General features: G+C 52.8%; 1 protein-coding gene across 4 annotated transcripts in view; it reads right to left on the bottom strand.

Annotated features, from left to right (window-relative positions):
• Positions 1-2995: 2995 nt before the first annotated feature.
• The window catches only part of CTTN (cortactin), a 32313-nt gene continuing 8136 nt past the window's right edge, over positions 2996-27172 (bottom strand). For 2 of the 4 annotated variants that reach the window (XM_072758672.1, XM_026004207.2), the window contains exons 5-18: positions 26733-26862; positions 22667-22777; positions 21614-21668; positions 20685-20795; positions 18131-18241; positions 17506-17616; positions 16557-16667; positions 15091-15146; positions 12710-12779; positions 10750-10898; positions 8281-8376; positions 6126-6270; positions 5246-5317; positions 2996-4206 (exon numbers count right to left, since the gene is read on the bottom strand). In XM_072758672.1, coding sequence (XP_072614773.1) covers positions 4070-4206; positions 5246-5317; positions 6126-6270; positions 8281-8376; positions 10750-10898; positions 12710-12779; positions 15091-15146; positions 16557-16667; positions 17506-17616; positions 18131-18241; positions 20685-20795; positions 21614-21668; positions 22667-22777; positions 26733-26862 — 1465 coding nt within the window. In that variant the 3' untranslated portion in view covers positions 2996-4069. The remainder of the gene's footprint in view (positions 4207-5245; positions 5318-6125; positions 6271-8280; positions 8377-10749; positions 10899-12709; positions 12780-15090; positions 15147-16556; positions 16668-17505; positions 17617-18130; positions 18242-20684; positions 20796-21613; positions 21669-22666; positions 22778-26732; positions 26863-27172) is intronic. The other 2 variants (XM_072758673.1, XM_026004208.2) reach the window with 1 other exon arrangement.

Here is a 27172-nt window from a genome sequence, read left to right as displayed (position 1 = left end):
GGACCCTCCAGCTCCCCGTCCTTCCACCCTGATCCACAGGAACCCGCCTCTCAGGCAACAATACTCAAGATAAAAGTGATGGATTTGGAGGGGCAGGGGAGAGCTAGAAAGATGTATTTAAAAAATATTTTGGATTAAAAATGTATGGTGTCCGTATTGAACAATGAATCTTTTTTTAAGACTGATTTTATTTCTTCATGAGAGACACAGAGAGAAAGGCAGAGGGAGAAGCAGGCTCCTTGCTGGGAGGCCGATGCAGGACTCGATCCCAGGACCCCGGGGTCACCACCTGAACTAGACCACAGGGCCACCCAGGCGTCCCTGAACAATGAGTTAAATAGGTCTCAGTGAGTCAGTCTGGAAACCGAGCCGCACTCTGTGACGTCGCTTCTGAGAGACAGAGTCCCGAGCTTCCACTGAGGTTCAGGATGCTCTTTGCAGGGAAGGGGCGCTGCTTTGTGGGCAGCAGCCAGCAGCCTTCCGTAAACGGCCTCCGCACAGAACGCACTCCACGGAGCTCTGACGAGGACCTGGGGGGCGCCAGCCGCTGTGTCTATGACACAGGACTCTGTGTCCTCACAGAGCTCACAGTCCAGACTGGAGGCAGCTCGCAGATCCCATTCAGAAAATACGGCCCATATTCCATTTACTCAGGGTGTCCAGAGTCGGCACATCCAGAGGGGAGGTGATCGAGAGCCTGGGGCTGGCAGCAGGGGGCCGGGGAGTGACAGCCAAGGAACACAGGGTTTCTGAGATGTGGTGACGGTGCACGCCTCTTGAGCGCACCGGCAACCAGTGAATTATACGCTTCACATGGGTCGCTTGTGTGATGTGTGAATCATATCTCAATAAAGCAGTTTTAAAAATCATACAAGAAGGGCAACCCAGGTGGCTCAGCAGTTTAGCGCCACCTTCAGCCCAGGGCATGACCCCAGGGACCTGGGGTTGAGTCCCGCGTTGGGCTCCCTGCATGGAGCCTGCTTCTCCCTCTGCCTGTGTCTCTGCCTCTCTCTGTGTGTCTCTCATGAATAAATAAACAAAATCTTTAAAAAATAAAATAAAAATCATACAACATGATGTAAGTGATGTGCACTACAGGAAAGAGAACAAGATAAAAGAGATGGGGGCTAGGTTCGGGGGAGATCCACAGCTTTAAGGAGAGGTCAGAGTAGACCTTGGGAGAACACTGGCTGGCGGTGAGGGAGTTAAGCCTGTAGGCCTCTGGGCAGAAGGAAGACTCAGTGCAAAGGCCCTGAGTCAGGGAGCATGGTGGTAACACAGCCTGGCTCCCAGGGAAACAGGAGCTGCTTCATAGTTCACAGCCAAGGAGGGGCCTAGATTCGTGTCAGAAACATCCTGAGAGGACAGAGGAGGTAGGAAACCCAGTCGGGAGCTACCTGGACAACCCAGGGAAGAGCTGAGGTACAGCATGAGGGCACGAAGGTGGGCCATGCTTCACTGACTTGGCCATCAGGACTTGCTAGCAGACAGAGCAGAGGGGAAGGAGCCAGGTGACTCTGAGGCTGTGGACATCAGCAAGGGAAGGATGAAGCTGCCTTTTTGTGGAGACTAGGGTCCACAGGAGGTGCAGGCTTGGGGCAACATCAGAGCCTACGAGGCCATCCTCGAGCATGGGTGCCTGCAGACCAGGAACATGTCTGAGGACAAAGCCCTGGGCACCCTGACATTTGGAGGTCAGGAGAGGGCACCAAGACCTCAAGAAGGGACGGGCACCAAGGGGTCCTGGGAGTGGCTGCTAAGGACGTTCCTAGGACAGGTGTGGTGGAAGCATAGGGGGCACGAAGGCAGGTATGAGGGCAGCTCCATCCACAGCAGCCCTGAGGGGCTGCGGTGGGGCAGCAGGGTGGGCAGCTGGATCGGGCAGGTGCAAGAGGAAGCGAGAGACATGATGCCGGAAGGTGGAGCAAGCCGACTGCCCATCGACAGATGAATGCATAAGGCGGGTCCACCTGCACCGTGGACTGTCACGCAGCCATGAACTGGGACAGGCAGACGCCTACCACGGCAGGGACGGACCTGGAGGACGTGACGTCGAGTCAAACAGATCCTGCAGGATTCCACCTGTATGAGGTCCCTGCATTGACCCCCAGCTCCCAGGAACCGAAGACGGCATCACTTTGGATTCCCCCAAGTCCTCCAGGGACGGTGAGGGCGGCACTCCCACGCGTCCAAGCCCTGCTCCGCCACAGCAGACGGACGTCCACGAGGAGAGGCCAGCTCATCGCCACAGCCTCTGGGGAGCTGGGTCTGCGCCCATGGCCCCTCCACCACCACGGTGGCGGGGGTGGGGTGAAGCAGGACTGGCAGGACCAGGAGGGGTGACAGCTCAGCTGTCCATCCCCTCACACCCACACCAGCCTCCACACGCCCTATGTTCGTGGGCTGCTTCTAGGCGAACCTGTCCAGTGGTCAGCTGCACCCCTGCCAGCTCCTCTGCTCATGAATGCTGCTCCCCCTCAGAGCTGTTTCCCCCAGCCCAAGGGAGAACACTGCCCTTTGTCACCCCGCAACCACCTCTGGATTTATGCTGAGAATCATAATTCCAAATAATTTTTAAATAGACCGTTTTCTATTTTTCTTGGAATCCTTGTCCAAAAAATCAGTACTATCAGGGCAGCCCGGGTGGCTCAGCAGTTTAGTGCCCCCTTCAGCCTGGGGTGTGATCCTGGAGACCTGGGATCCAGGCTCACGTCGGGCTCCCTGTATGGAGCCTGCCTCTCCCTCTGCCTGTGTCTCTGCCTCTCTCTGTGTCTCTTATGAATAAATAAATAAAATCTTTAAAAAAAATAAAAAATAAAAAATCAGTACTATCAGAGCATAAATACATTTCTCCTCATAAAAAGAGTCTTTTAAGGAGCATGCCTCCTCCAAATGGAATCTTTAGTTTGTCTGAAGCTGATAAAAGTCAAGAGTCAGGAAGCCATCTTCCACGTAGAACAAAGTGACCAATACCAAACGGACATCACCAAGCAAGTGGATCAAAAAAAGTTTATTTTGAATATTTAATTTTAAAAAAATCATACCTATGATGTGTGCTACAGAAACTTAGATACAGTAATTGCATATAAAACCCGACCTAATTGTGGTAAAGCAAGGATTATGCAGAAATGCGCTTCAGGAAGTAGACGCTAATGTCCCAGACACCCGAGACACAGAATCTTCCAGAAAGACACCACCCCTGACTGTCGCAGGCGCCAACCTGGCCTCCCCAGCTCTCAGGAGGGCAATGCACTCCCATGCAGTGTCCACAGGGTGCATCCTGGGGGGAGAATCACTCTCTGCTTCACGCTTCAGCCAAGTCAATCAGGCACATTTTCCTCTCACCTGACGTGGTATTTTAGCACAGAGAACATGACTGCCTTGATGGAAAAATGTTTCTGGCGTTTACGGCAGAGAAGGCACCTGCCTGCCCGCAACAAAGGGCCATTTCTCACACAGCAAACACAGGGCCCAGCTGCAGGGGGCCGCGTGCAGGTGACCCGAGGTCCTCAAACCCACACAACAGGCCACGCCAGAGGGCAGTGTGTGTGGCAACGGGTGACACCACTTCGGAGGTGGGAGCAGGGACAGGAGCGAGCCCTCCTGGCATCAGGCGGCCGGGAGGGTGAAGAGGGGAAGGGGAGAGCCATCTGGGGAAACATGAAGGCTGTCCCACCTGGAGTTAAAGCTGCCACCCGTTGCACCCCTGCCCATCGTCCTAACCTCCCGTCAGGCTTCCCTCTTCCGAGGACGGGGACTCCACCCAACACCACACAGCCAGTCCAAGGACAGGTAGCATGTGTCAGGGTCCCGCCTGCTGCCAACGGGGGCAAGGCCAGCAAGCACTCAGGACACCTAAGGGTCCCTCAAGTGACTCCACACAATAGTCCATTTGGCAAAAACAAAGACAATGCCTTAAACGCATAAAATCTATTACCGGAGTCCTCCTAAGGAGCATGATTACAATATATTAGCAAATTCTGTGGCATGAGCATTTCCAAAGTGTCAGCAGAAGCATCACGTATAAAAGCAGTATGTACAGCGGCCTCCTGCCTGGGCTCTGCACTCCCTACGGCCGCAGCTCCACATAGTTGGCTGGGAAGAGCCCATACCTGCCCTTGCACAACCCGCGCCACCAGCCATCATCGATCATCTCTATGTTGGTGATGATGTCGTCAGGATCAAAGGAGATTTCGTCATCACCCGCTAGGAGAGAGGACAGGAAAGAGAGGATGGTGACACCCTGACACTCGGTGTGGCCGGTCTGCTGGAAGGAGCGTGCTCTGGCAGCTGCTGGAGGGACTGGTGGCCCCTAGCCGGGAGGCAGAGCACAACTTTCTTTCCACCTGCCCTGCCCTCCCCCCGCTCCAAGCACCTGCCCTGAGCACCTGACACACAGAACGTACCCAGGCTCCCCAACACCAGGCTTCTCCCATTCTCCCGCTGGAGAGGGTACCTACGAAGCTCAAAGCGGAGCCTAGGAAGGAGCCCAAGGACGCGGACTGGGGCAGCAGGTACAAGGATAAACTCACTACATTATAATAATTACAGATACCAAATTTCACAAATTCCACACCCATGTAAATAAATACGTGGAATATACGTAAGTAAATAGGAGGTGAAAGCTCCTGTCCGGTGCTATGGCTGGCAGCCTGAGGATGAGGAGTATGATCTTGGAAGGTCCACAAAAGGGCCCTCTAGCAGCAAAGGGAGAAATGGCTTTGCGGTGGAGAGTGTCCCACACTGGACCTGTGTGACCGCTGGGAGACACACGGGGGAACATGTCATGTGCCCAACAGGGTACATGGTAAAGAGAAGGAAGCTCTCCCGGGTCCGCCCTGTGCTCACAGCACAGCCTCAGGGGAACTGCAGGTCCTCCCAGGATGAGAGGCCACAGGCGGATTGGAGGGACCCGGCCCGACCAAACGAGGGGGGCTTGGGACAGCTGGCAAACACGTGAGCAGTCTGCAGACGTCATGACGTTTCAGGGCTAACTTTCCCACTTGGAGAGGGGAGTGGCCAGTGTCCTCGGTTTTGGAGAGCTCACACTGGGATCCCTAGGGGGCTTGGGGCACCCCTGAAGTTCAGGGATGTGTAAAAATGGAGAGAAAAACAGAATTTCTGTAACTCTGAGATTATTTCAAAATAAGTTACTTCTTAAAAGTTGTAATAAAGCTCTAGGAGTCTAATTCCTGAGTGGAACCAGTAGAAAATGAACACCAAAATGGAACGCGGGTAGTCTCACCAGCCTGGTAGTCATACAGGGCAACGGCCGTGATCCCAAGGTCATTTTCATATTCGTCATAGGTGTTTTCCTCTAAAAATAAAACAAGACGAGCTGAGGGTCAGCCAAAGTGCCACAGGTGCACTGAGCCATCTCAACATTGTCAGCCAGCCCTCCTGGGACAGAAGAAAAGCTGCTGAGGAGGGAGGGGGATGGGGCCGTGAGCAAATCAGGAAGAGGGACCCCAGGTTTAGGGAGCAAACCCCTTGCTCCCAACGCCGACACCAGCCGGCGAGTATGACAATCTGGGCGGGTACTGGGGCAGCTTCAGAGGACGGGTTCTTAAATTTTACAGGTTTAGTACATCAAGGAGGGATCACATGGTGGCAAGACCATGGCCAGCGGGGCAAGGAGGCTGCGCTGCCCAAATGCCTCACATCACACTCAGGGAAAAGCTAAGACACTGTCCTGAGCTGTGTTCTCTAATGAACTAAGGTTAAATCTGCCCAAATATGTTGAAGGAAACCTTATCTTTAAAGATAAGAAACTGATTTCAGTGTTTGTGCCACTGAAACATCTATGGAATTTTCTAAGTTTACAGAAATCGTCTCTAAGAACATCAAGTTGCTGTCTTCATGGAGCCAGGCTCTGCCCCAAGCTCCTACTTTGAGGAGCAGCAGAAGACCCTTCCTTCACAGTCACCCCACCCGCCACCCCCAGAGCAGCCAGGGCCTTCCTGGAGCCCCCATGGGAGTCCATGCCAAGCCCCAGGGCATCTGGCACCCTCTCAGCAGGGAGGTGAGGACCCCGCATCAAGCACAGGCAAGGCAGGGCAGGTCAGAGAGCTGGATGTCACTCGCACAGAGCAGAGGGGGATTTGGTGGGATGCCCTGCCCCCTACCTGCTTGATAGTGGCCCGGGGCCTCTGTGGCCTCATAGACTGCATCAGGGGCATAGGCCAGGCCCTGCTGGCTGCTGGCATCTTGGTAGTCGGCGGCTTCCATGCTGTACACGGGCTCAGGCTCAGCCTTGAATGAAGCTGCGTCCTGGGGAAGGGAAGGGTCAGGAGACATTTCCTGTGGCCCATGCCAGGTCACCAATACATGACTACTTCTTAGTTCCAGGGGATCCGCAACGTGGATATGCAGATAAGGAGGCATTACCTGCTAACATTTTGAGAATGCTCGGGTTCTAATCATGGCATGGCACCAATAAGAGGACCACGTGCCATTTCCTGCTGAGTAACCCCTCAGTAATCACTGTCACCCTAAAGTCCTACAGTGATTAAACCACACGGCCTGTGGCTGACTCGGGGCAGGTCTGGCCCATGTGTAAAGGCCCAGGCCGTGGAGGCTGCCCGATGTGCCCGAGGACCAGCCAGCCAGCCATGCCTCTGATGGCAATGTCACAATGTCACCCACTGCACCGCCCAGAGCAGCCCCATCCCCAGCCAGTGGGGTTCAAGTCTCCCCAAATCCTCTGGGGGAAGGGAAGGGAAGAGTAATCAGCAAGCCACGAGCTAGCACATATGCTCAGAGAATTAACACCAGGCTGTTCAGTCATCATGACTTGTAACCCTAACAGAAGTGGCTTTAGTCTGTGATTCCAAACAGGCTCCATCTAAAGGCACCCTTGGGGGTCAGATGAGCAGGGGACATACAGAAGAACCAGCAGGGTCAGGTACTGGGTTTCAATGGCAGATGACTATCGTGGCTCAGGCAGCCCGTGAGAGCCACTAGGGAGGCCACGGAGAGGGGACTCAGCATCCAGGACAGGCACTGGAGCCACATAAGGGTCAAACTGCAAGGGAGGGACAGACCCAGAGCCTCTTCTGGGTGTGTCTCCGTGGATGTGCAGGTGGTTCCCTAGAGGGTTAGAGGCTGGGTGATGAGCGTGGGGGCACCATGCTGGCTGCCCAGCGGATCTTGAGCAGGTTGGGGGTGTGTGTGGGGGGGTCCCTATTCCCTGTCTTCTGGCCTAAGTAAATCTGCCCCTGGTGTACCACACAGTTCTGGCAGAGCTACTGGTCAATAGACCCACCTGTACTCCCGTTAAGGACAGCACATCATGCCAACCTTTTCAAAGGACCAACTCCTCAGTGACTGGCCTAGCAGTGGAACAGGACAAGGGGAGATGGCTCAAGGCTCCTCCTGCCACTGGGTATGAGCCACAAGGCCGTGCCACAATGTCTATGAGTCCAGGAGGACACAGCCACCATGCATAGGGAGCGGCAGCTCGGAGAGGGCCCTGGTGTCAATGGGACCCTGGACAACCCCAGAGACCCAGACTTGCTGCCCAGAGCTCTCCTGGATCATGAGCTACCCAGAGGGCTCACCCCTTTCAGTGTCAGCAAAGCAGAGGTAGATTCTATTCCTTACAACCCAATGGCCTCTGAGGATGTCCCGGTGAGAGAGGAAGGGCATGGGAACCAGGACAGTGGCCATGGGGACGGAGGAGACAGGATGCAGGGCTCAGCTAGGTGTGGTCACTGAGGCAGTGACCATACCTAGGAGGTGCTCCTGACAGCAAGTGAGGGATGGTGAGGCAGGCAGCCCAGTAACTCAGAGCCCAGGAGAGGATACATGTCCTAGGAACACAGGCAGGTAGTCACAAGGCACTGATGACGGGAATGAGGGTAAGGGCCAAGGACAGTCGCTGGGGAATATTCAGGAGGGGCTGAGGGAAGGACAGCTGGTGAGGGCGACTGGTGAAGTCAGGTCATGTAGGAGGATGGCAGCCGGGTGCCGGGAAATGGGTTTCCAGGATGGAGTATCGTCAGTATCAAACGTAACAGAGAGTAAGATGGTCTACACGGCGATAAGAGACCCGACTGGGAGGCAGCAGGCTGGGTGAGGAGGGGCCCCTGCACACGGGGAGAGACTGAGCATGTGGCATGCACCCTCTAGTGCTCAGAAGGGCTACTCCTTAGGCCGCCCTCCCAGCTGTGGCACTGGGCAGAGTGGGGTAGGGTTGCTGCCCCATGCACAATGGCATCGACCTGGGAAGGGCATCTATGGGGAGTAAGACTCATTTGCAAACTGAACAAAAACACCAACCTCATAGACAGGGCTTGGAGGCGGCTTCTCCTGAGCTGGCTGAGGAGTCGGGGATGCAGGGGGCGTTGGCTTTTGGGCCTGGGCTTGGGCTTGCTCCTGAAAACAAAGACAGGTGGCAGAATGTTACCAGGTTGCCTCAACAACACAGTTTCAGAAAAAGGTCCACCCGGGCTCACATTATAGCAGATCACTGCTGGAGCAGAGTGCGGGGGGGCGGGGGGGGGGGTTGGTGGTACTAAGCATGGAGACTCAGCACCCATGACCATAAGAACAAAACACAGGACCTCAGGGGCCCCTGTCCTCCTGCTGCTACCATATAAACCACAGGGTACACGCAGCTGTGTGGCAACAGGCAGGCTGCTGCCCAGTGAGCCACCCAGACCTCACAGTAACCAGATGAGGACCTGGAGGCTGAGCTGCTGCTGTAGTGACAGATTTCTGGGGACCTACGAATGGGTGTGTGCTGCATGTAGGACAGATAGGAATCATTACGGGCCAGGTAATGGGCTGTAGTAGACAGAATAATGGCAGCTCAAAGACGCAGACACCCCAGACCCCAGATCCTGGGAGGCGGCGGCATCAGGGTCAAACGGACTAAGGCTGGAAGGAGTCACGGACAGGAGGTAGGAAACATCTCAGGTTCTTGGTGGTCCCAACATAACCACGGGCCCTTCCTTCTCAGAGGGAGGGAGGCACAAGAGAGACACATCAGAAGATATGACCACGAAAGCAAAGGCTAGGAAGGGTCCCAAGCCAAGGAAAACGCGGGCGCCTCCAGAAGCTGGGAAAGGCCACGAGACAGGTCTCCTCTGGAGCCTCCAGAACTGAGAGGGTACACAAGGTTCTCTAAGCCAGAGCCTAGGGGCGTGTGGGATGGTAGCCCCAGAAAACCCCTGCAGACAGCAGAAGAGGGAGGACCATGAGGGGCACGTGCCGGGGAGCCACAGAAGCAGGAACGGACCATCCTTGGCCCCAACTGCACCAGCCAGACAGTCCAGTTCACACACTACTTAGACCCACCCACAGCCCAAAACACCCAGGTCTGGGGACACCCGGGCTGCTGTTCACACCTGAATCACTGTACAGGGGTCTGTGACGGCCCCTCTCATAGCTGGCTGGCTACAAAGAATTCCTTCTCACCACCAGCCAAGACATGAGAGTCCAGCACACCTGGACCCATGCAGACGTCCTGCCCACCCGCCAACAGAGGGAGCCCCACCCCTGGCCAAGAAGACTCTGGAGTGAGGACGGAGGGGGTACTGACTCACAGGGACAAGCAGGTGAGAAGGGCAGGGGCTGGAAGCGGAGGACAATGCCACAGAAGGAATAGTAAATAAAACAGGGCAGAAAAAGGTGCTAGTACATGTGTTGCCGAGGCAAGCGCCAGAGAAAGGTGCGAGGACAGAACCGCGGCGATGCCCTCCCCCTCTGCAAGCCGCCTGCTCCTGCTGACGGGACCCAGCAGTTACAACTTAAAGACATAACATGAGCAAGGCGTTGTTAATTAATTGAAAAGACCAAGACATCAAGAAAAGCGCCTTCTAGAGTAAATACTCATGTGTTGAATAAAGAAAACCGAACTTCTAGGCTTCTTCCAAAGTTTCTAGTGATTATGGAACAGTAAAAAGAGGTAATTCTACAAATTTGTTCTTCTTCTGTGTGTGATGAAACCACCATCAGGGCGTATTTAATTCACATCTCTGGTGCCCACTGCACCATCCACCTCAACCATCCATTCCCCTCCGATGGGGGTTCTTCTAGCCCTAACTACTGATTTTGGGGAGGAGACGTCTATAGGGTGGAACAGAGCTTTCCAGTTATGAAAGAACTCCATGGGTTTTCTCTCTGATTCACTTCGTAACTATCCAAGAACAGGTGGGAGTTCATCCTGCTCCAGAACCTGAGGCCACAGCACAGGGAGCTGCTGGGCGCAGGTTGCCTGGTCCGCAGGGGGTAACGTGGACACCCAGGCTCAGAGAGAAGCCTGGGGAAGGCAGGCGCGCAGGCCCTCCTGCTCACCGCCCGCAGCCCCTGCGCCAACCTCCTCCGGCAGACAGGCAGGGCAAAGAAGCACACACAAATAAACGCAAGAGACCCAGGTACAGAAAGCACCAAGAGTTGAAAAAGAAAGCAGAAAGCGGATCTGATGCCCTACACAGAGTTCCTTCTGTATCTCAGCCTTCTCTCCACAAGACAGGGGCTCCAGAGGGTGACAGGACAGAACAGAGACTGTCAGGGACACATCTGGCCTGGGTCTCAGAGGAGGGAGAATTTCCCTCCTGGTGGTGAGAATTTCCCCAAAGAGACCAGTGGGCTTGCAGGTCACCAGGGCACTGGAGCAGCAAGGCTGACCAGCTAGTACATGTGGCTGAGAGTTACAGTTCCTAGGAGCCAAGCCTCGAACGAGGCTTCAAAACGTTTTCCACTGAGAACCTTCTAGACCACAGGCCCAGGACGACACACACTCACATGCAGCTGCCTCCGGGCCTCCTCCTGCTCCTGTCTCTCCTTTGCCATCCTCTGGGCCTTCTCCGCTTCTGCCTTCCGTCTGTCCTCCTGCTCCTTCTCCTTAGCCAGGTTTTCAAAGTTGGCTCTGATGTTACTTGTTCTGCTGTTCACTGCAGCGGGGAGGAAAGATGCACGCCTGGTGTCAGAGTGGCACTGTCTCTCCCACAACCAAAACCCTGCACCAGGGTGGCCTGCCCCTCGGGGTCCAGCCTGGCAGGGAGGCATCCCCCAGCTTGGTCACCTCCCCAAGTCCCAGACTGGCCTCTGCGCCTCCATCTACTGCACACTCTGCAGGACTGCCGGACATCGAAGTCTGGTATCTGGAATATTGTTATATTCCAAACAGTACTTCACCAGCACACATTTAGGAGGGGAAAAAGGACATTTTCCCTAACAATGCCCTTTGAGGACACCGTACAAAGCATTGATATTCTATAAATCTCAAGCCCTGAGCATACACCTGCCAATCTCCTGTGGTAGATGGGAGGGGGGCATACACACAAGTTCTGTGGTGGCTTGAGGAAAACCATTTGTGTGCTGAGCTGCAAGTTATGCTGATTTTTCATGGAACACAAGTAACTGACAAACTATGGGTATGTGCCTTTTGGTACTTGGCAGACATTCTCTCTATAATGAATAAACTCAGTCTATCGTGTCAAGAAAATGGCAGTATCTGTTGTCATGGGGAAAAAAAAATCAAGCTTTCAAGAAAAGTCAGAATTGTGGAAAACTTGACAATTTCTCAGTTTCACTTGAGGACTCTAATACGACTGTTAACATTAATGAATGTAATTTTCAAAGACTGAAAAGAAACACATTTGGAAGTTTGGCGTAGCTCAACAGTCTAGTACTTTGCAAATGTCCAGTGCGTGTTCGAGAACCATGCAGTTTATAAGGGAGTCTACCCTCTAAGAGAAGCAGGAAAGCACTGCCTGTCCCAGGGCAGGATCACATAGGCACATCCGTGGTGGCCGGAGAAGCTACAGTAATGCCCTTCTCTTTTCCAACAGCGTATCTGGGGGAGTCCAGATTTTCTTCCAAAACATAATTCACCATAACAGATCAGATGCAGAACCAGTTCTAACAACAAAGGTCTTTTACTAAGGAGATTTACGGACAGCAAAGCAATGCCACGCTTCTGCAAGGGTTTTGTTTTGAGAATGTAGTTACTTCTCCCATTAATAGTATTACCGTTAATATGTGATGTTTCGTTGTTTTTAAGCGAATTAATAACATCTCAAATTCTTCTGTTTTAAGCCCACTACAACAAAGATCAGGAGACACAAGCCCCACAAACGATCCCTATGAGTGTTGAAGTGTTCTGACACCCCGAAATCTGGGAACCACTGACCCAGGGCGTCCACAGGAAACAAAAAGGATGCCCTGCCCATTGTCTGTTTACCACTTTCTATGTTTCCCCCAACTCAGGGATACTCCTAGAGTGTGGCTCATGCGGCTGAAGCAGGTATAGGGCGCGTTCTCTCATGGCAGCAGCCTTGCACAGGGCCCGCAGAGAGAAAAGGCAAGAGCATCTACTTCAGCTTCCACACAGGTGAGTAACACACTCCTCACATCACAGACGTAGCTGGCTGGCCCAACTGGCCAGCTGGGGGCAGGGGGGATCTGTGGCCACAAGAACCTCCCAGAACCTGATCCCCAGCAGTGAGGAGGGCCATTGTGGATGGGCGCTTAGCCCAGCTCTGCTTTGGGAGGCACCCCACCAAACCAATCCCCCGCTGCCAGAGTGCTGCTACATGCTGCATCTGCAGGGACACCCAGGCCTTTCGTCAAGGTGTAGCAAAATCCCTTCCTCAAAGTGAACAGAACGAGGGTGCTCTCCAGCTGCTCCCAGCTTGCATGGTACCCACCACGGTAACACTACATGGCATAGGAGCTCATCCTGGTGTCTGCCACAACTTACCTGCCTCCACAGGGACAGTCTTCTGATAAGCAGGGGCCACCTGGGCGACATCCTCGAATGTGGAAGCATTCTACCAAGACAGAAGCAAGAAATCAGGGGAGCACTTTTCTTACTCTCCATACCCTGAAAGGGTTTCTGCCTCCCCCAGAGCTTCCAAAAGAACCATGGAGGGAGACCAGCATCTCATATCCACCTCTCTGCCGTTGCATGGAAGCGCTAGGGCAGTAAGACTACCCCATATGACACTGCACGGGAGGGTACAAGCATCTGTCCTGACGCACACAAGGTACAATGCCAAGAGCAAACCCCGATGTCAGCTAAGGACTCTGGGCAACAAACGTGTGTGCACAGACTTGTGGGCTGTAACAAGCACATCCCCCCTGGGGGTGCTGGTAACTGGTCGTGGGAGAGTTTGTGCATGAGCGAAAGCAGGGGTGTATGGGAAACCAGTCACTTCATCCCGTATTTGCTAAACCTGCTCTGAAAGGTGGTCAACAACCCCCACCCACCCCACAAATGCAGGTTGGCATTCGTGCAATCATGACCCGAGTATGTACTCTTCTCAAACCCCCTCTCCCTGGCCACCAAGAGAGGCTTGAGTGTTTGCAGGGAGCCCCAATGCCTCCTCTCTGCTGGGGATGACACCCTGGGCCATGCTGGAGCCTCACGGGGCCCGACCGTCCACATTTCCCAATGTGGGAGATCCCCTATTCCCGTTCTTCAGGGGATCCAACTGCCAGAGCAAAGCAGACTGTCCACCCAGATGCACACAGACAGGTTCACAGGCCCCACCGGCCATCCTCAGTTTCCCTGTGAGTAAACACCTCCTGGAAAAACACAACAGGGGCTCAGGACACTGCTGCTTTTCGGACTCACAACATGAGGAGGAAAAGGGCCTGGAGAAGGCAAGTAGCTGAAGCTCACCTGGCTGCATGAAGCTGAGGGTGAGCAGCGCTCTGAGGAGTGCATGCCTCCCTGGAGTGCAGCACAGGTGGCACGAGGGTACAAGACCCTACCTGCCCCCCACCCTCCACATACACAAGCCCTTCCGACCCAGCTGTGCCCCAGTCCGGGGGTCACCAAGCCATCCCTGCTGCTCTCAGGCGTGACTGCCAGGCTCCAGCTGCACCACAGCCTGCCTTGTCTCTAATTCTCCAGCATACTCCCTGGAATTGTCTCTGTCACCACCCTGGGGGCTTCTGTCCTAGTTGTGCTGTCTCTCCAACACCCCTACCTCCTCCTTACTGACCAGAACCCTCTCCCTCTGCTGCTCCTCCTCAGCGCAGATTCTGCTCCCCATTCCTCAGTCCAGCCTGCCAGGCACCCCTCACCCATTTCCATCAGTCCCAGCAACTATGCAGACACAAGTCCCAGCAACCCCACCTCTATCAGGTATGACCTCAAGTCACCGCCTGACTGTGAATCTCCTGTACACATTTATCAGAACCTGGGTAGTCACCATACCTTTCCAAGCCTGTACCCTGCCACTCGCTCCCAGGGCCTATATGTAGTCATGTAGTGGAGCCCCCTGGGTGTCAACATCTATATGGTCAGCTGTGAGCCCAATGGAAGGACTCCAGAAGGACCAGCCCTGTCATCCGTGACCGTGAGCCAGGCACAGGCCTGGGTGGGATGGCCTTTGCTGAGCTGAACTGAAGGGACAGAGGCCTCCCAGTTCCAAGTGGAGCAGCTGCACACTGCCCATAAACCCAACACTCTTGACAGAGCTGGACTATAAATGAAAACCATCATCCAACAGATGTTTAAGACTGACTTGCTGAGACTCTGAAGCCACTGGAATGGGCGAAGTCCCTGGGGAGAGGAATAAATGTATCCCCAGGGGAAGGCTGTAAGAAAAGCCCAGCAGTTAGGCTCTGGCCCTAGACAACCTGTCCCATGGGCCTTCTGCAGCAAGGCAGGTGTTCTGGATCTGCATGCTCCAACATGGCAGCCACCACCCAAATGTGGCCAATGAGTTCTCCTACCATGGCCTCTGCTACCAAGGAACTCAATTTCCAGCCTGGTTTACTACTAATTTGAATTCAGACAAACACACATTCTTGGGCTGTTGTGCTGGCCTAAAGGCTAAATGCCCCAGTTCCAACGGTGGACCAGCCACATGCCTTGGTGTTGTGGCTAAGCATGGAGCCTGCCTGGCCGGGGCCCAACTAGAAAACAGGCAGGGATAGTATCTGCCTCACAGCAGACACTGGGAGAGGACAGCCCTGGCACACAGGAAGCACCATCCAAGTGCCCATACTACTGAAAACATGAGCCAACAGCCCCGAAACCACCCACAGAGCAGCAGCACATACCAAGAGCTCTGTAAATCCCCAAACCTTTCAGGAAAAAACATTCAGCCCTGGGTCAGAAATACTCACCTTATCCATCCGATCCTTCTGCACCCCGTATTTTCCACCGAATCCTTTGGAGTAGTCTGAAATATGGCACAACACAACACTTACTCTTAGGTCAAGGACCAGCACAGTGCCGCCAGCAGAGGCATGCAGACAGATCCAGAAACAGCCCAAGAAAATGCACCCAGCGCAAAAAGAAACAAGAACCGCCACACAATGGGTCTTTACTTGCAAGGTGAGTTTTGTTTCTACCAATGGTATTCAGTAGACAGGCAGGCGTGAGGCAGGAAAGAGGCGTGTGCATGCTTTCCGCATTCTCCCGAGGGACAGAAAGGGTGCCGGGCACGGGCTGGCAGGCGGTGAGGGCGAGGAGGCCACAGCATGGGCCGGGGAATGCACCGCTTCAAGAGCACAGTCTTCCGCCCAGCAACGGCTGACCATCCGCATCCCTTCCCACGTCCTGCTCTACTGAGCGCTAAAAGGAGGCTCAACCGCAGGCTTCTCTTGCTTTTTAAGAGAAAAAACAATTCCATGGGAAAATTCTACCAGCCAAACACTTATGTCACAGCAACACAGATCTACGTGACAGTCACACCACCATGCAGCACTGATGCCACGTAGAGCAAGGCCGTGTCCATGCAGTTGCTGGATCGACCCAAGTGGGTACTCCTGCCCCACCGGGATCCTGGCATGTATGGCTACTGCTGGCACTAGGAGCCTGAACTCTGAACTCTGCCCAGGAACTCAGGCCATCATCACTCCTTTTCCAGCTGTGCTCCCCATTCTACCAACTCAGTCCAAATTTTGATGGTAATTAAAGAAGGAAAAAGGCATCTGCCAGAGTCCCAATATATCATACATCTAGAAATGCCCTATCTCTTTTCAGCTTTGCACACATACTGTTGGCTCTGTGTGAGTAAGTTACACATAGATGGTGTCACCCAAAAAATAAAAACAAACAAAAAACATCCCCACCCCAGGGAAAAGACACCACCACAAGGGAAACACAGAAACCACACAGACCACACCTGCCTCGGGCCTCTCACTGCCACCTCACCTTGGGTCTACGGCCTGTGGCCAGGCTGAACCAAAGATGCTCCCCTGTCCCGGGGGCAATGGGGCAGCTCACTCAGTGACTCACAGTGGTCAAGGTCAGCAGCAAGAGCTCCTGGACAAGGTTGCTGGGAGACCAAAGACACCTCACCCCAGAAACGAGTCACATTACGGAGTCAGAGTGACATTAACTTGCAAACTCCACCTCAGCTTACCAAACACAAGTTCTAAAGGGCATAGGGGCAAAAAGGGGAAGGGAGCGAGAAGGGATGCAAGTTAGCACCACTGCCTCATAAAAATGGGTTTAAAACACCCACGTGCCCTGACAAGTTAAGAGCGGGCAACTGAGAAGGCTGAGCCCATGAAGTCTGTGCTAGAAGTGGCTGCACCAGGAGGGGAGGCAGGGGACAGGGGGCAGGGCTGGTGAGCGACTATGCCTTGCTGGGACTCGTGCTTGGCCAGTCTCTCCTTGTAATCAAACCCCACAGCACAGGAGTCCTGCCTCTCGGACTGAACACCAAATCTGCCTCCGAAACCAGCCTTATAATCTGAAAATCCACAAGCAACAGTGGAGAAAACCAAGAAAGGAAACACAGTTTGGTTAGAATCGTGTGAGCAAGGGCAAGAATCAAACACATCATTTAAAGAAAGCAGAGCCCTGCTGAGCTCAGGGGCTGGAGCCAGCTCCCGGGCTTGTGGACAGTCCAAAGTCAGTTCCGAGGTTACAGGACAAACTGAAACTCTTAATAGTTCAGCCAAAACCTGGAAACAGGTTAGGAACTGCATCTGAAATAGTTCAGATAAAGCACTCCATGCTTTGAAGTTTCCTTCTGGGGTCCTACCCGCGCTGCAGACACGAGAAGGCATCTCTGTGCGTGTGAAAAAAGAGACACGTTGTACACCAGTATCATGGGGGCCCTGCAGGTCAGCCCCACTTCCCAGTGTGCCAGCTACAAGGGCAGGTACAAGCCCGGGTCAACCCTGGTGGTGCCCCCCACCCAACCCTGTAGAGCCTATGTCCCCTGGACGGTATCCATCCTGTCACAAACACGCTTCTGAGTGGAGGCAGCATCCTGTACATTTCATCAACAAAAATTCATCAGTGGGCTGAAAGCAGCGCTCCCCAGGATGCCTGGGCACCACCAGGTGTTTCAGGAGCACAGGGGAGCACAGAGCCTCTGGGCCAGCAGCTCCCGGAGGGGGCTAATCGCTACATTCACTGAGGAGTTATTCAAAAACATGGCAGGCACAGGATAACCCCAAACAGTGGAGAGAAAACGACACACTACAGAAAGGTAGCAAAAACGCAGCACATTGATAGGCCTGTGGACGAGAACAGACAAAATTCAGAATGATTTCTGGTAGGAGTAAGCAAAACAAATGTACCTTTTTGGGATTCGTGCAGCTGCAATTTCTCCTGGTGATCCCAGCCAAGAGCACATTTGTCTTGTCTGTCTGTCTGTACACCAAATTTTCCTCCAAATCCTTTCACGTAGTCTACGTGCACAAGAAAAGGCCACAACCTCACGTCAGTGGGGAGCTCAGGTGGCAGGGAGTGGGCATGTTCCCCATGTAGTCACACACACACACGGCTCACTGAATCCACCCTCTCTCATCCTTCAAGAAGAGCACCTCCATGAAAACATCGGGACCACAGCCTGATCTACAGCCTCGGGACTGTGAACACAGACTGGACCTCACCTGAGAAGCTCCAAGGCACACGGCCTAAAGCAGCCAGTGAGCCACCACAATTTATCTGCAACACAGACGCACAACACATGGCCATTATTTATGACAAGCCATCGCTGGAGTACTGAGGACAAAGCCATGTCAAGATACGGTTTCTTAATTTAGTGGCTGTGTTTCTGGACTTGCTATTTCAAAGTTTGGAACATAATTAAAAAGAGGCATCTACTTTAGGAGTTCCTGGTTATGTTTTCCATTTCTGTTGCGGCCAACACTCATCCCATTACCAGCTGCGGGTGAGAGAAGAGGAGAGAACGGGAGGCACCTTTCTGGGACTCGTGTTTCTCTGTCTTGCCCTGGTATTCAAAGCCGACAGCACTCTTGTCTACCTTATCCTTGTCAATGCCGTACTTGCCACCAAAACCCTTCGAGTAATCTGCAAACAAGAAAAGTACTGTTTACACACCAGCAACAAAATCAGTGAGCAAGCCATGGATTCTTTGAGAAAGTACTTTTATCACCCAGTTAAAAACAAAACACACAGGCCAAAACTCTTTCAGGTACACTGTAATATCACTAATACAGAGCGCTCCAGAGAGTGTTATTGTGTGTGTAGCAACAAAAACATGAAGAATAGCAAGTGCAGCAGATTCTCACAACTGTACTATCTTTCCTTCTTTCCAAAAGAGATCACAATACAAGCAGGTTATAAAGCCTTTGGGAGGGGCATCTGGGTGGCTCAGTGGTTAAATGTCTGCCTTCGGCTCAGGGCGTGATCCCAGGGTCCTGAGATCGAGTCCCACATCAGGCTTCCCACAGGAAGCCTGCTTCTCACTCTGCCTCTCTGTCTCTCATAAATAAATAAATCAGATCTTTAAAAAATAATCGAATAAAAATAAATAAAGCTTCTGGGACTGAGAGGAGCCACCAGAGCCATAGAGGCAAGCTTTTAAAAGGTCACTATGGGCACTTGTGTGGCTCAGTTGGTTAAGTGTCTGCCCTTGGCTCAAGTCATAATCTCAGGGTCCTAGGATCGAGCCCCACATCAGGCTCCCTGCTCAGCAGAGTCTGCTTCTCCCTCTCCCACTGCCTCTGCCCCTGCTTGTGCTCTCTCTTGCTATGTTTTTAAATAAAGCTTTAAAAAATATAAATAAATAAATACATAAAAGGTCACTCTGCTTCATAAACAAAAGCCGCAAAGGTGTGCTGGGAGTACCCTCAAAGAAAGAGGACAGACGTGGAGCATCTTCCAGAAACCATCACTTCCACCCAGAGCTAAGTCACCGACATATCTCCATACTAAAGCATGGCTCTATCAGGGCCACATTCCCAGAGCAGACCACAAAGATCAAACCCTTTGGGGGAAGGCCCAGGGCTGCAGAGGAACCCTGTCTGCCCCAAGCCCTTTGGCTTCTGCTCTCTGACTTCTCAGAAACGGTTTTTATTCCTCCTCAATGGCATGTCCAGGAAAAATCTGAATAGCAGTGTGCAGGATCTAAGTGCAGGCCCGGATGAGCACCATGCGTACCATACTGGGCAGAGGAGCACAAGTTTGCTCCAAGTAGAAGAGGCAGAGTCTAAACAGACCCTGTGGGGCACACTGTGTGCCAGGACTGTGGCCTCAGGGTGGGTGGGCAGGCCAGGTATGACAGGAAGTGACACCCACAGCAAGTTAGAGGCCCAGTTGCCCCAAAGGCCTCACTGCCACTTCCCTGGGCAACTGACACGTCCATGGTGTTTCCAATGGGCGTTCTCATTTTTGTCTTTTATTTTATTTATGTATTTTTAAAGATTTGCTTATTTATTCACGACAGACAGAGAGACAAAGACATAGGCAGATGAAGAAGCAGGCTCCCTGCAGGGAGCCCACTGTGGGACTTGATCCCGGGACCCCGGGATCATGACCTAAGCCGAAGACAGACACTCAACCACTGAGCCACCCAGGCGTCCCTATATTTGTTTTTTAAAGAAATCTGGGTTTTTAAACAAGATGTTAGTTATGTTTTTATAGGTTGGGAACTATTTTTAAAAATGTAAATGCACAAGGGTGCTTGGATGGCTCAGTCAGTGGACCTCGGGGTTGTAAGCTCAAGCCCCATGTTGGGTGCAGAGATATTTAAAAAAAAAATTAAACGTGAAGCCCAAATGAAACAAATAATGCAGAAGAACCAACAATCCAGGGCCACTGCAAGAGGGGACCGCATCTATAAACCCTTCATGGAGACATCCCTCGCCAGGCAGAGTTTCCAATGATGGAGGGAAAAATCAGCACAGCTTGTGAGGACAATCTGCAGTAGCCACCAAAATTTCAAACTCAACGTCCTTTGACCTAACAGTTCTGTTTCTGGCAATTTTTACTCTTCTAAAAAATCATTTTTAAAAAATCTATGAGACTCAGGGAACAAGAATATTCACTGTAGTTGATTTTTAGCTTCAAAGATTGCAAATAACCAAAATTTCACATTCCAAAGAGGAATGGTTAAATGTCGACAGCCTCCTTGCAAGATGGGGACAGAAAAGGCAGATGTATGCTGACCTGAACAGAACAAGAGCCCTCTGACAATTTCAGTTAAAAAGACTGCAGAAGGGACGCTTGGGTGGATCAATAGCCCAGGTCGTGATCCTGGGGTCCTGGGATCGAGTCCTCCATTAGGCTCCCAGTGAGGAGCCTGCTTCTCCCTCTGCCCGTGTCTCTGCCTCTCTCTCTCATGAATAAATAAATAAAATGTTAAAAAAAAAAAAAAAAAACAAAAACAGCAGAAATGCCACACAAGCCAGCTGGCATGGGGAGAGAAATCCCTGGTGTGGACACCTATGAGTGTGCAGCAGGGAGGAGGCAGGCCCCACACAGGGAGAAGTGGTGCTCCCAGTGGCCTGACCTTTCTGTGACTCGTGCTTTTCCGTCTTGCCCTGGTAGTCGAAGCCCACGGCACTCTTGTCCACCCGGTCAGCCTGCACGCCGTACTTGCCACCGAACCCACTTGAGTAGTCTGAGGAGACACGGAGGCAGTCAGTAAAGAAGCTCGATGACAGGCTCAACTGTCACCTCGGTTCTTCGACTGAGCAAGACAAAAACATTTTGGAGTCAGGACACGGCAAGAGATCAAGCGCACAGTTTAAAAGGCCCCCCATAGCCATGCAGGAGTGAACCCAGACTCCATCCAGAGTACAATCCCTTGCAACCCCAAGAGGGGCTCCTCTCACAATGGCACAAGAAGCTGCGGTCCCACTGCAGAAATTAACTGTTCAAATAAAGCAAGTTGTGCAGCTCAAACCCCTTGCCGAAGGGACTAGAGAGGTCCGTGCCAGGCCAGATGGACAGAGCGCCCACCCCCAAGGCATCCAATGACACGCAAGACACAGGCGTAAACCAGCTCACAAAAAGTACACCAAGCACTTTGAAAAAATAACATGCTTCCATAAAAAAGAAAGAAAGAAAGAAAGAAAGAAAGAAAGAAAGAAAGAAGGAAAGAAAGAAAGAAAGAAAGAAAATAAAAAAAGGCTTTAAAAGACTGGCATGACTTGAAGGTTAGCCAGCACCACGTGAGGACCACACGCCCAGTAAAGCGACAGTGATCTCAGGCTCTGGTTTCCAAGGCTGGGGGGAAAGTGAGCTTGTTGCCAGCCGAGCCCAAGAGTGGACTCTCCTGGTACAACGATGCTCAGAGGAAGAAAAGGCAGCCTCTGCCACAGCCTGGGGAGCCCCATAGTGACACAGTCCTCCCCAGGAAACCACCTCTGATGACAGTGCTCTCTCTGGCCTGGCGCAGCGGGGCAGGGCTGCCCTCCTGTCTGCAGCACAGCTTACCTCTCTGTGAGGCGTGCTTCTCGGTCTTCCCCTGGTATTCAAAGCCTACAGCAGACTGTAGTTACCAAAAAAAGGAAACATGTTCTTAAGTGCCTCCAAATCAGTTCATCTGAGCCCACAATACATGAGACATTTTTAAGAACACCAGCCACATTATTTTTTGATCTCTGATTTCCTAAGGCAGCTGCAGGTCTAACTGATGCCCCAAGTTCTGGCATCTGACACTTTCGGGCCATAAAACATTCGTCAGAGCCCCATGGGCTGCGCAGGCCAAGCTGCACAGCAAGTTCTGCTTGTGGGTTTTAGCCCCACGATGCCAGCCTGGGAAGACTCCCCACGGCCACAGGCAACCTTTTCACATGAGCTCTTCCAAGAGCAATGCTGACATCAGGAATGAGAACAGGTGCAGTGGGGGCCTCTGCGTGCTCAGCCCGGGGAGACAGGGCTTCACCACCCTGTTTAACAGACGCTAATAGAAAACCACGACTAATAAATAGCAAAGCCTGAATGTAAACTGGCTGCAACTGCACAGTCCAGGTCCTCAACTGCTAGGACAGAAAACAAAGGTGCTGACAGCCCTCCATCAGTGAATCAGAGGAAAGGCTGAGGCCCAAAGGTGCCAAAAGGCACCTGGACACCAGGTCCTGGCCCTGGAAACGGGCACAGGGATGGCACTCTGCTGCATTTGCCCTGAACTCTGCCCTGTTGCAGGGACATCTGTGCAGGGAGGGTGGCTAGAAGTAGTCCCCAGGGGCACATTCTCAGGCAAATCTAAGACCGTCCCTGGTCCACCTGATGAGTAGATACCAACAGGAGGCTTTCTACAGCAAATAGCAAAAAAGATCCTTCCACGTTCCTGTCTCCGCTCCTAGAACAGCCAGTCCATCACCTGAGCCCCGTCGGGGAGCTTCCAGGAGTTCCGAAGTCAGGACACCCACCCTGCAGTGCCATGTCTGAGGCACTTCTAGCTACCTTGAGAGTCTCCGCAGACTGCCTGGTCTGGAGAGAGCAGCCCGATCGCCCGGGCACTGGCTCCCACGACTCCTCACTCACCTGATCAACTCTGTCCACCTGGACACCAAACTTGCCTCCAAAGCCCCGGACGGAGTCCACCTGGGAGCAGTGCTTGGAGAGCTTCGACTGGTACTCATGGCCGACAGCTGACTGAAATGGTGAGGAGTGAACGTGTTAGGTGCTGGTGCCACAGTTGTACCCGCCACCCCCAGGCAGAGACCCCCACGACACTGGCCCCTAGTGGCCCAGGCTTGGCTCCTCCCCACGACACAGGCAGTGTGAACGCTGACAGATGGGGGTCACTAGAGCTGCCAGAAACCCTGCCAGCCGGGACTTTGGACACGACGGACATAAGTCGAGAACCCTAAGGCCAATTACTGCCTGAACCCGGCCCTTGACACCTGGCCTGCCCTCAGAGACTGGTGACAACACAGTTACTGCTCTGCTAAAAAGAGGCATGTTTGTGACTCGGAAACAAGTACCAGAAATCCCTTTTTTTTTTTTTTTTTCCAGAAATCCCTTCCTAACAGAGGCACAGACGGGATATCCTTCAGTCACCACACACCCAGCTGCTAGTCTACCAAGGAGCAGGTGCCACTGTGTCTCCACACAGCCCTGAGGGAGGAGGTGGCCTCCACTGCCCTCTGCCTGCCATGCTGTCCGCTGCAGACCCTGTCCACCACGGCCTCTGGGCCATCCCAGGCACCTAGCTCTTAGTAAATAAAGCTTCTGGAACAGCTACAGCTGCTCATTTACACAGTAAGACCAGCTCTGAGATACAGCCACCAAATTCAGGAAAGTGCCAGAGATCCCATAGCCCACGAACCTGAACATGTTTACTACCAAACCCTGAGCAGCCCCCAGCCCTGCCCAGCCTCCCGGCACCTGGCTCTGCCCCCAGAGTGGACAGCGACCACAGACGGTAGGGCCCTATGACACAGTGTGGGCATGGAGATGGCACCTCCAAATCCTCCTTCTTGCTCCCAACAGTCACACGTCCTGGAAAGCACCCCACAAATGCCCCACCACTTGTCTCTCCAGAGCTTCACAGGACACCGGGGTTCAGGCTCAATTAAAGCAGGGTGAGTGTCGCTGTCAACCCTCCGCAAGCAACCCAGGAGTCTATTCTCATCATATTCCAGGGGAAAAAGCAGTGGAGTTTTACTGGGAACTCCGGGGCTGCATTACTGCCTCCTCTTCCTGAGTCTGCTCCATGTCAGGACTGATGGAACACCCATGGCCTCCAGGGTTTCACCCAGGAAGTGTGACAGAGCAACCCTGAGGGGCAGCCTGCCCAAGGAGCCCCCCAACATCAATCTCAACAGAAAAGTTTTAAGAAAACTTTTCTAAAAATGTAGCCAGAATGACAGCTTTGCAATTTTCTAGATTTTTTTTTTTTTTTTTAATCAAAACAGATCTACCTGATTGACAAAGTTATGTTTGTAACCAAAGGTCAGCCCTGGGCAAAGCATCATCTGAGGCCTGGATGCACGCTCCAGTTCCGGGTGCAGCTGAGACCAGGAACGAGGCCGACTTCCTAGGCCATGGCCAGCTGGAGCCTAAGCCAAAAGGCAGGGAGCCTGACCAATTACAACCATGCAGACAGGGGCCGCAGCTGCCACGCCTGCCCAGACCACACTCCTCTGGAAGGTATGTGCCTACCTGAGACACAGGTCTTGTGAAAGTCAATATCACACTATCCTCAAGTCTTAACACAGAGATCTCAGGGCTTTTTCCAACTTCCGAGAAGAACTGGTTACAAATAACTTCAAAGTTACTTGGTCTGGGAATCACAGTTATTTCTGATAGCTCGTCCAATTGGGTCCCCAGGAACTGTGAGCTAGTGAAAGCATAGAGGGTGGAACCATGAGCCCACATCAGTATCCCTAGATTCTTCTAGAAGGGACGCTATCCACTCCATCAGCCCAAGAGGCACGAGAGCGCTTTGCTGAGTCGCCTGGCCTTTGTGGATACATCAGCCAGATGTGCAGCCTGGGCCCTCATAAAACGTCACTAAGCACCTTCGCGGTGTCTGGCCAAGCACAGGTGAGGACGACAGTCCCAGCCCCGACCCCGAAGAGCCTGCATGGAGAGGCGGCAACGTGGACACCGAACGGAGGACAACAGGGAGAAGGCACGTGTGTGTGTGTGTGTGTGGGTGTACGTGTGCGCACACATATGCACGCTGCAAGTGGGCTAACAGGAAGGGGCTCCTCAGAGCAGCTTCTGGGACTAGAAAGGCCTGAGCCAAGGTGCTAGGAGGGTGAGGGGGGCAGTCCCATGAGCACCAGGGAAGCCAGAAGTTAACACCAGATCTTACTGTCATCAGGCTCCTCCTCGATACTATTTTCCCCAATACGTCATATGTCCAACCCAGACCTGGGGGCCCAGACTGAGAACCAACTTCTCTCTGCTTTACTTGCCCACAGTCCCACAGGCTGTTTGGGATGGGAAAAGCTTCTACCTACTTGATTCTTTCACTGTCCTGAGCACATAGGTGTTTTGGTCTGTTTGCACTATGAAAAGCTACCAGGCTTTTTTTTTTTTTTTTTTTTCTTAAGAATCCAAAGATTATTCTGCTCCCCACTTTCCCTGCCAAGACCTCTTTGGGAATGACAGTCCCACGAGGAAATGTCCCTGTGTCTTTCCTGCAGCTGTGTCTTTCCCTGGTCCAATTCCAGCTTAGGCAAATTGCAGACCTGGTTTGGGGTGCCCATAGCACCCCTCCCAATCCACTCAGCAGTAATACAGTGCAGCATGGCAAACTGTGACACAGCAGTGCCATTCTACACTCAAACACTGAATCCGATATGTGCATGCGGGTGGGGAGTCGGGGTACAGGTCTGGAATTACAAACCAGAACTCAGTATCAGCTGACAGTTTCCCTTCTACAAAGAATAAAGGCAGACATCTGCTGGGTCAGACTGGGAAATTCATATCTACAAGGATGTCTGGAGAACGTAAAGAACTGCCTTAGTGGAAGGGCGCCTGGGTGGCTCAGTGGTTGAGCTGGGCTCAACTCAGGTCATGGTCATGGGTCCTGGGATCGAGTCCCACATTGGGCTCCCTGCTCAGCAAGGGGTCTGCTTCTTCCTCTCCTCCGGGTTCCTGCCCTCTCTTGCTATCTCTGTCGCTATCTCCCTTACTCTCTCTCAAATAAATAAATAAGATCTTAAAAAAAAAAAAAAAAAAAAAGAGGGGATCCCCTGGCGGCTCGGCGGTTTGGCGCCTGCCTTTGGCCCAGGGCGCAATCCTGGAGTCCCAGGATAGAGTCCCGCGTTGGGCTCCCGGCAAGGAGCCTGCTTCTCCCTCTGCCTGTGTCTCTGCCTCTCTATCATGAATAAATAAATAAATAAATCTTTAAGAAAAAAAAAAAGAAAGAAAATTGCCTTAATGGAGAAGCACTCAACACACTGCCCCCTACTCTGTATTCTCTTGCAGGGGGCAGGGATCAGCCCTCCAGAGCTCATCTGCTCCCTGTCTCTCAGGACAGAGAAGACACCCAATGCCGTGCCATGAAAGGCCGAAGCATCCGGTCAACAATGTTGCCACTGTGCAGCGAGATGTCTAAACTCCACTGGTAACGGCTCACGGGAGGCTCACCCCCGTCTTCCAAGTGAGGGCTCTCTCCTGTCTTGTGCATGGAGACTGTGTCATCCAGAGTGCCAGACTCCTGTCTGAAGGTCATTAATGTATGAAGGATGCCAGCACATCTGCTGGCTCGATGTTCAGCTGTGACATCCAGCTCCAGGGAGCTCCAGGGAGCCCCTGGATTTGGTTCCAATCCACAGATTGGCCCAGGTTAGGCTTTAAGCTCAGCTATAGGCAGTGGTCTTGTCCACGCCTATGGTCAAGAGGCTGCAGGGCTTCCGTCCTGGTCACAGAGCTGGCCTCCCTATGCGTCACCCACACCCCAGCAGCCGTGAGAATCCTCAGAGCTTCTAAAAGCAAGAGCACTTTACGAGTGAGGTCAGTCAACACAGGACTCCTTTTGGCAAATCTCATCTCCCCCAAATGACCAAAAAGGTTTATTAGTCCAAGGAGGTCTGAGCACCGACTCTGCCAACCACGTGCACGTCAAGAGCTGGCGCTGCCGCCCACTCACCTTGTCCATCCTGTCCTGCTCCACGCCAAACTTTCCGCCATAACCATGAGAGGCCTTTGGTCCCGTTTCAAGCTCCTTTTCCTTGAGGGTCTGGTGTTCTTGAAAAACATTCTCTCTCAGCTTGTGTATGCTTGAAGGGAAGAGAGAAAAACAAAACTGACAGAACAGAAGCGCACCCTTGCCTTCAGGAGGACACAAGAGGACCGGGGCCATCCCTGTAAGCCTGCAGGGCTTGTGACTCCGTGCTCCCAAGTCCCCACCCTCATCATGCTCTCCTGACCCCTCTGCCAGCTGGCCCACCTACTCCAGCAGCAACCAGTCACGTTCAAGGGGAAAAAGAAACTAATCTGCACATCCCAGGGACACATCCCACCCCCCTGCAGGCACTAACCTGAAATGTGGACTTTCTCTCAAACAGAGAAAAGGTGCTCAATCATTAG

This window comes from Vulpes vulpes, chromosome 5, assembly GCF_048418805.1.
Source record: "Vulpes vulpes isolate BD-2025 chromosome 5, VulVul3, whole genome shotgun sequence".
Taxonomy (NCBI): domain Eukaryota; kingdom Metazoa; phylum Chordata; class Mammalia; order Carnivora; family Canidae; genus Vulpes; species Vulpes vulpes.
The sequence above is the reverse complement of the archived record's forward strand: the minus strand, read 5'-3'. Positions and strand labels throughout refer to the sequence as shown.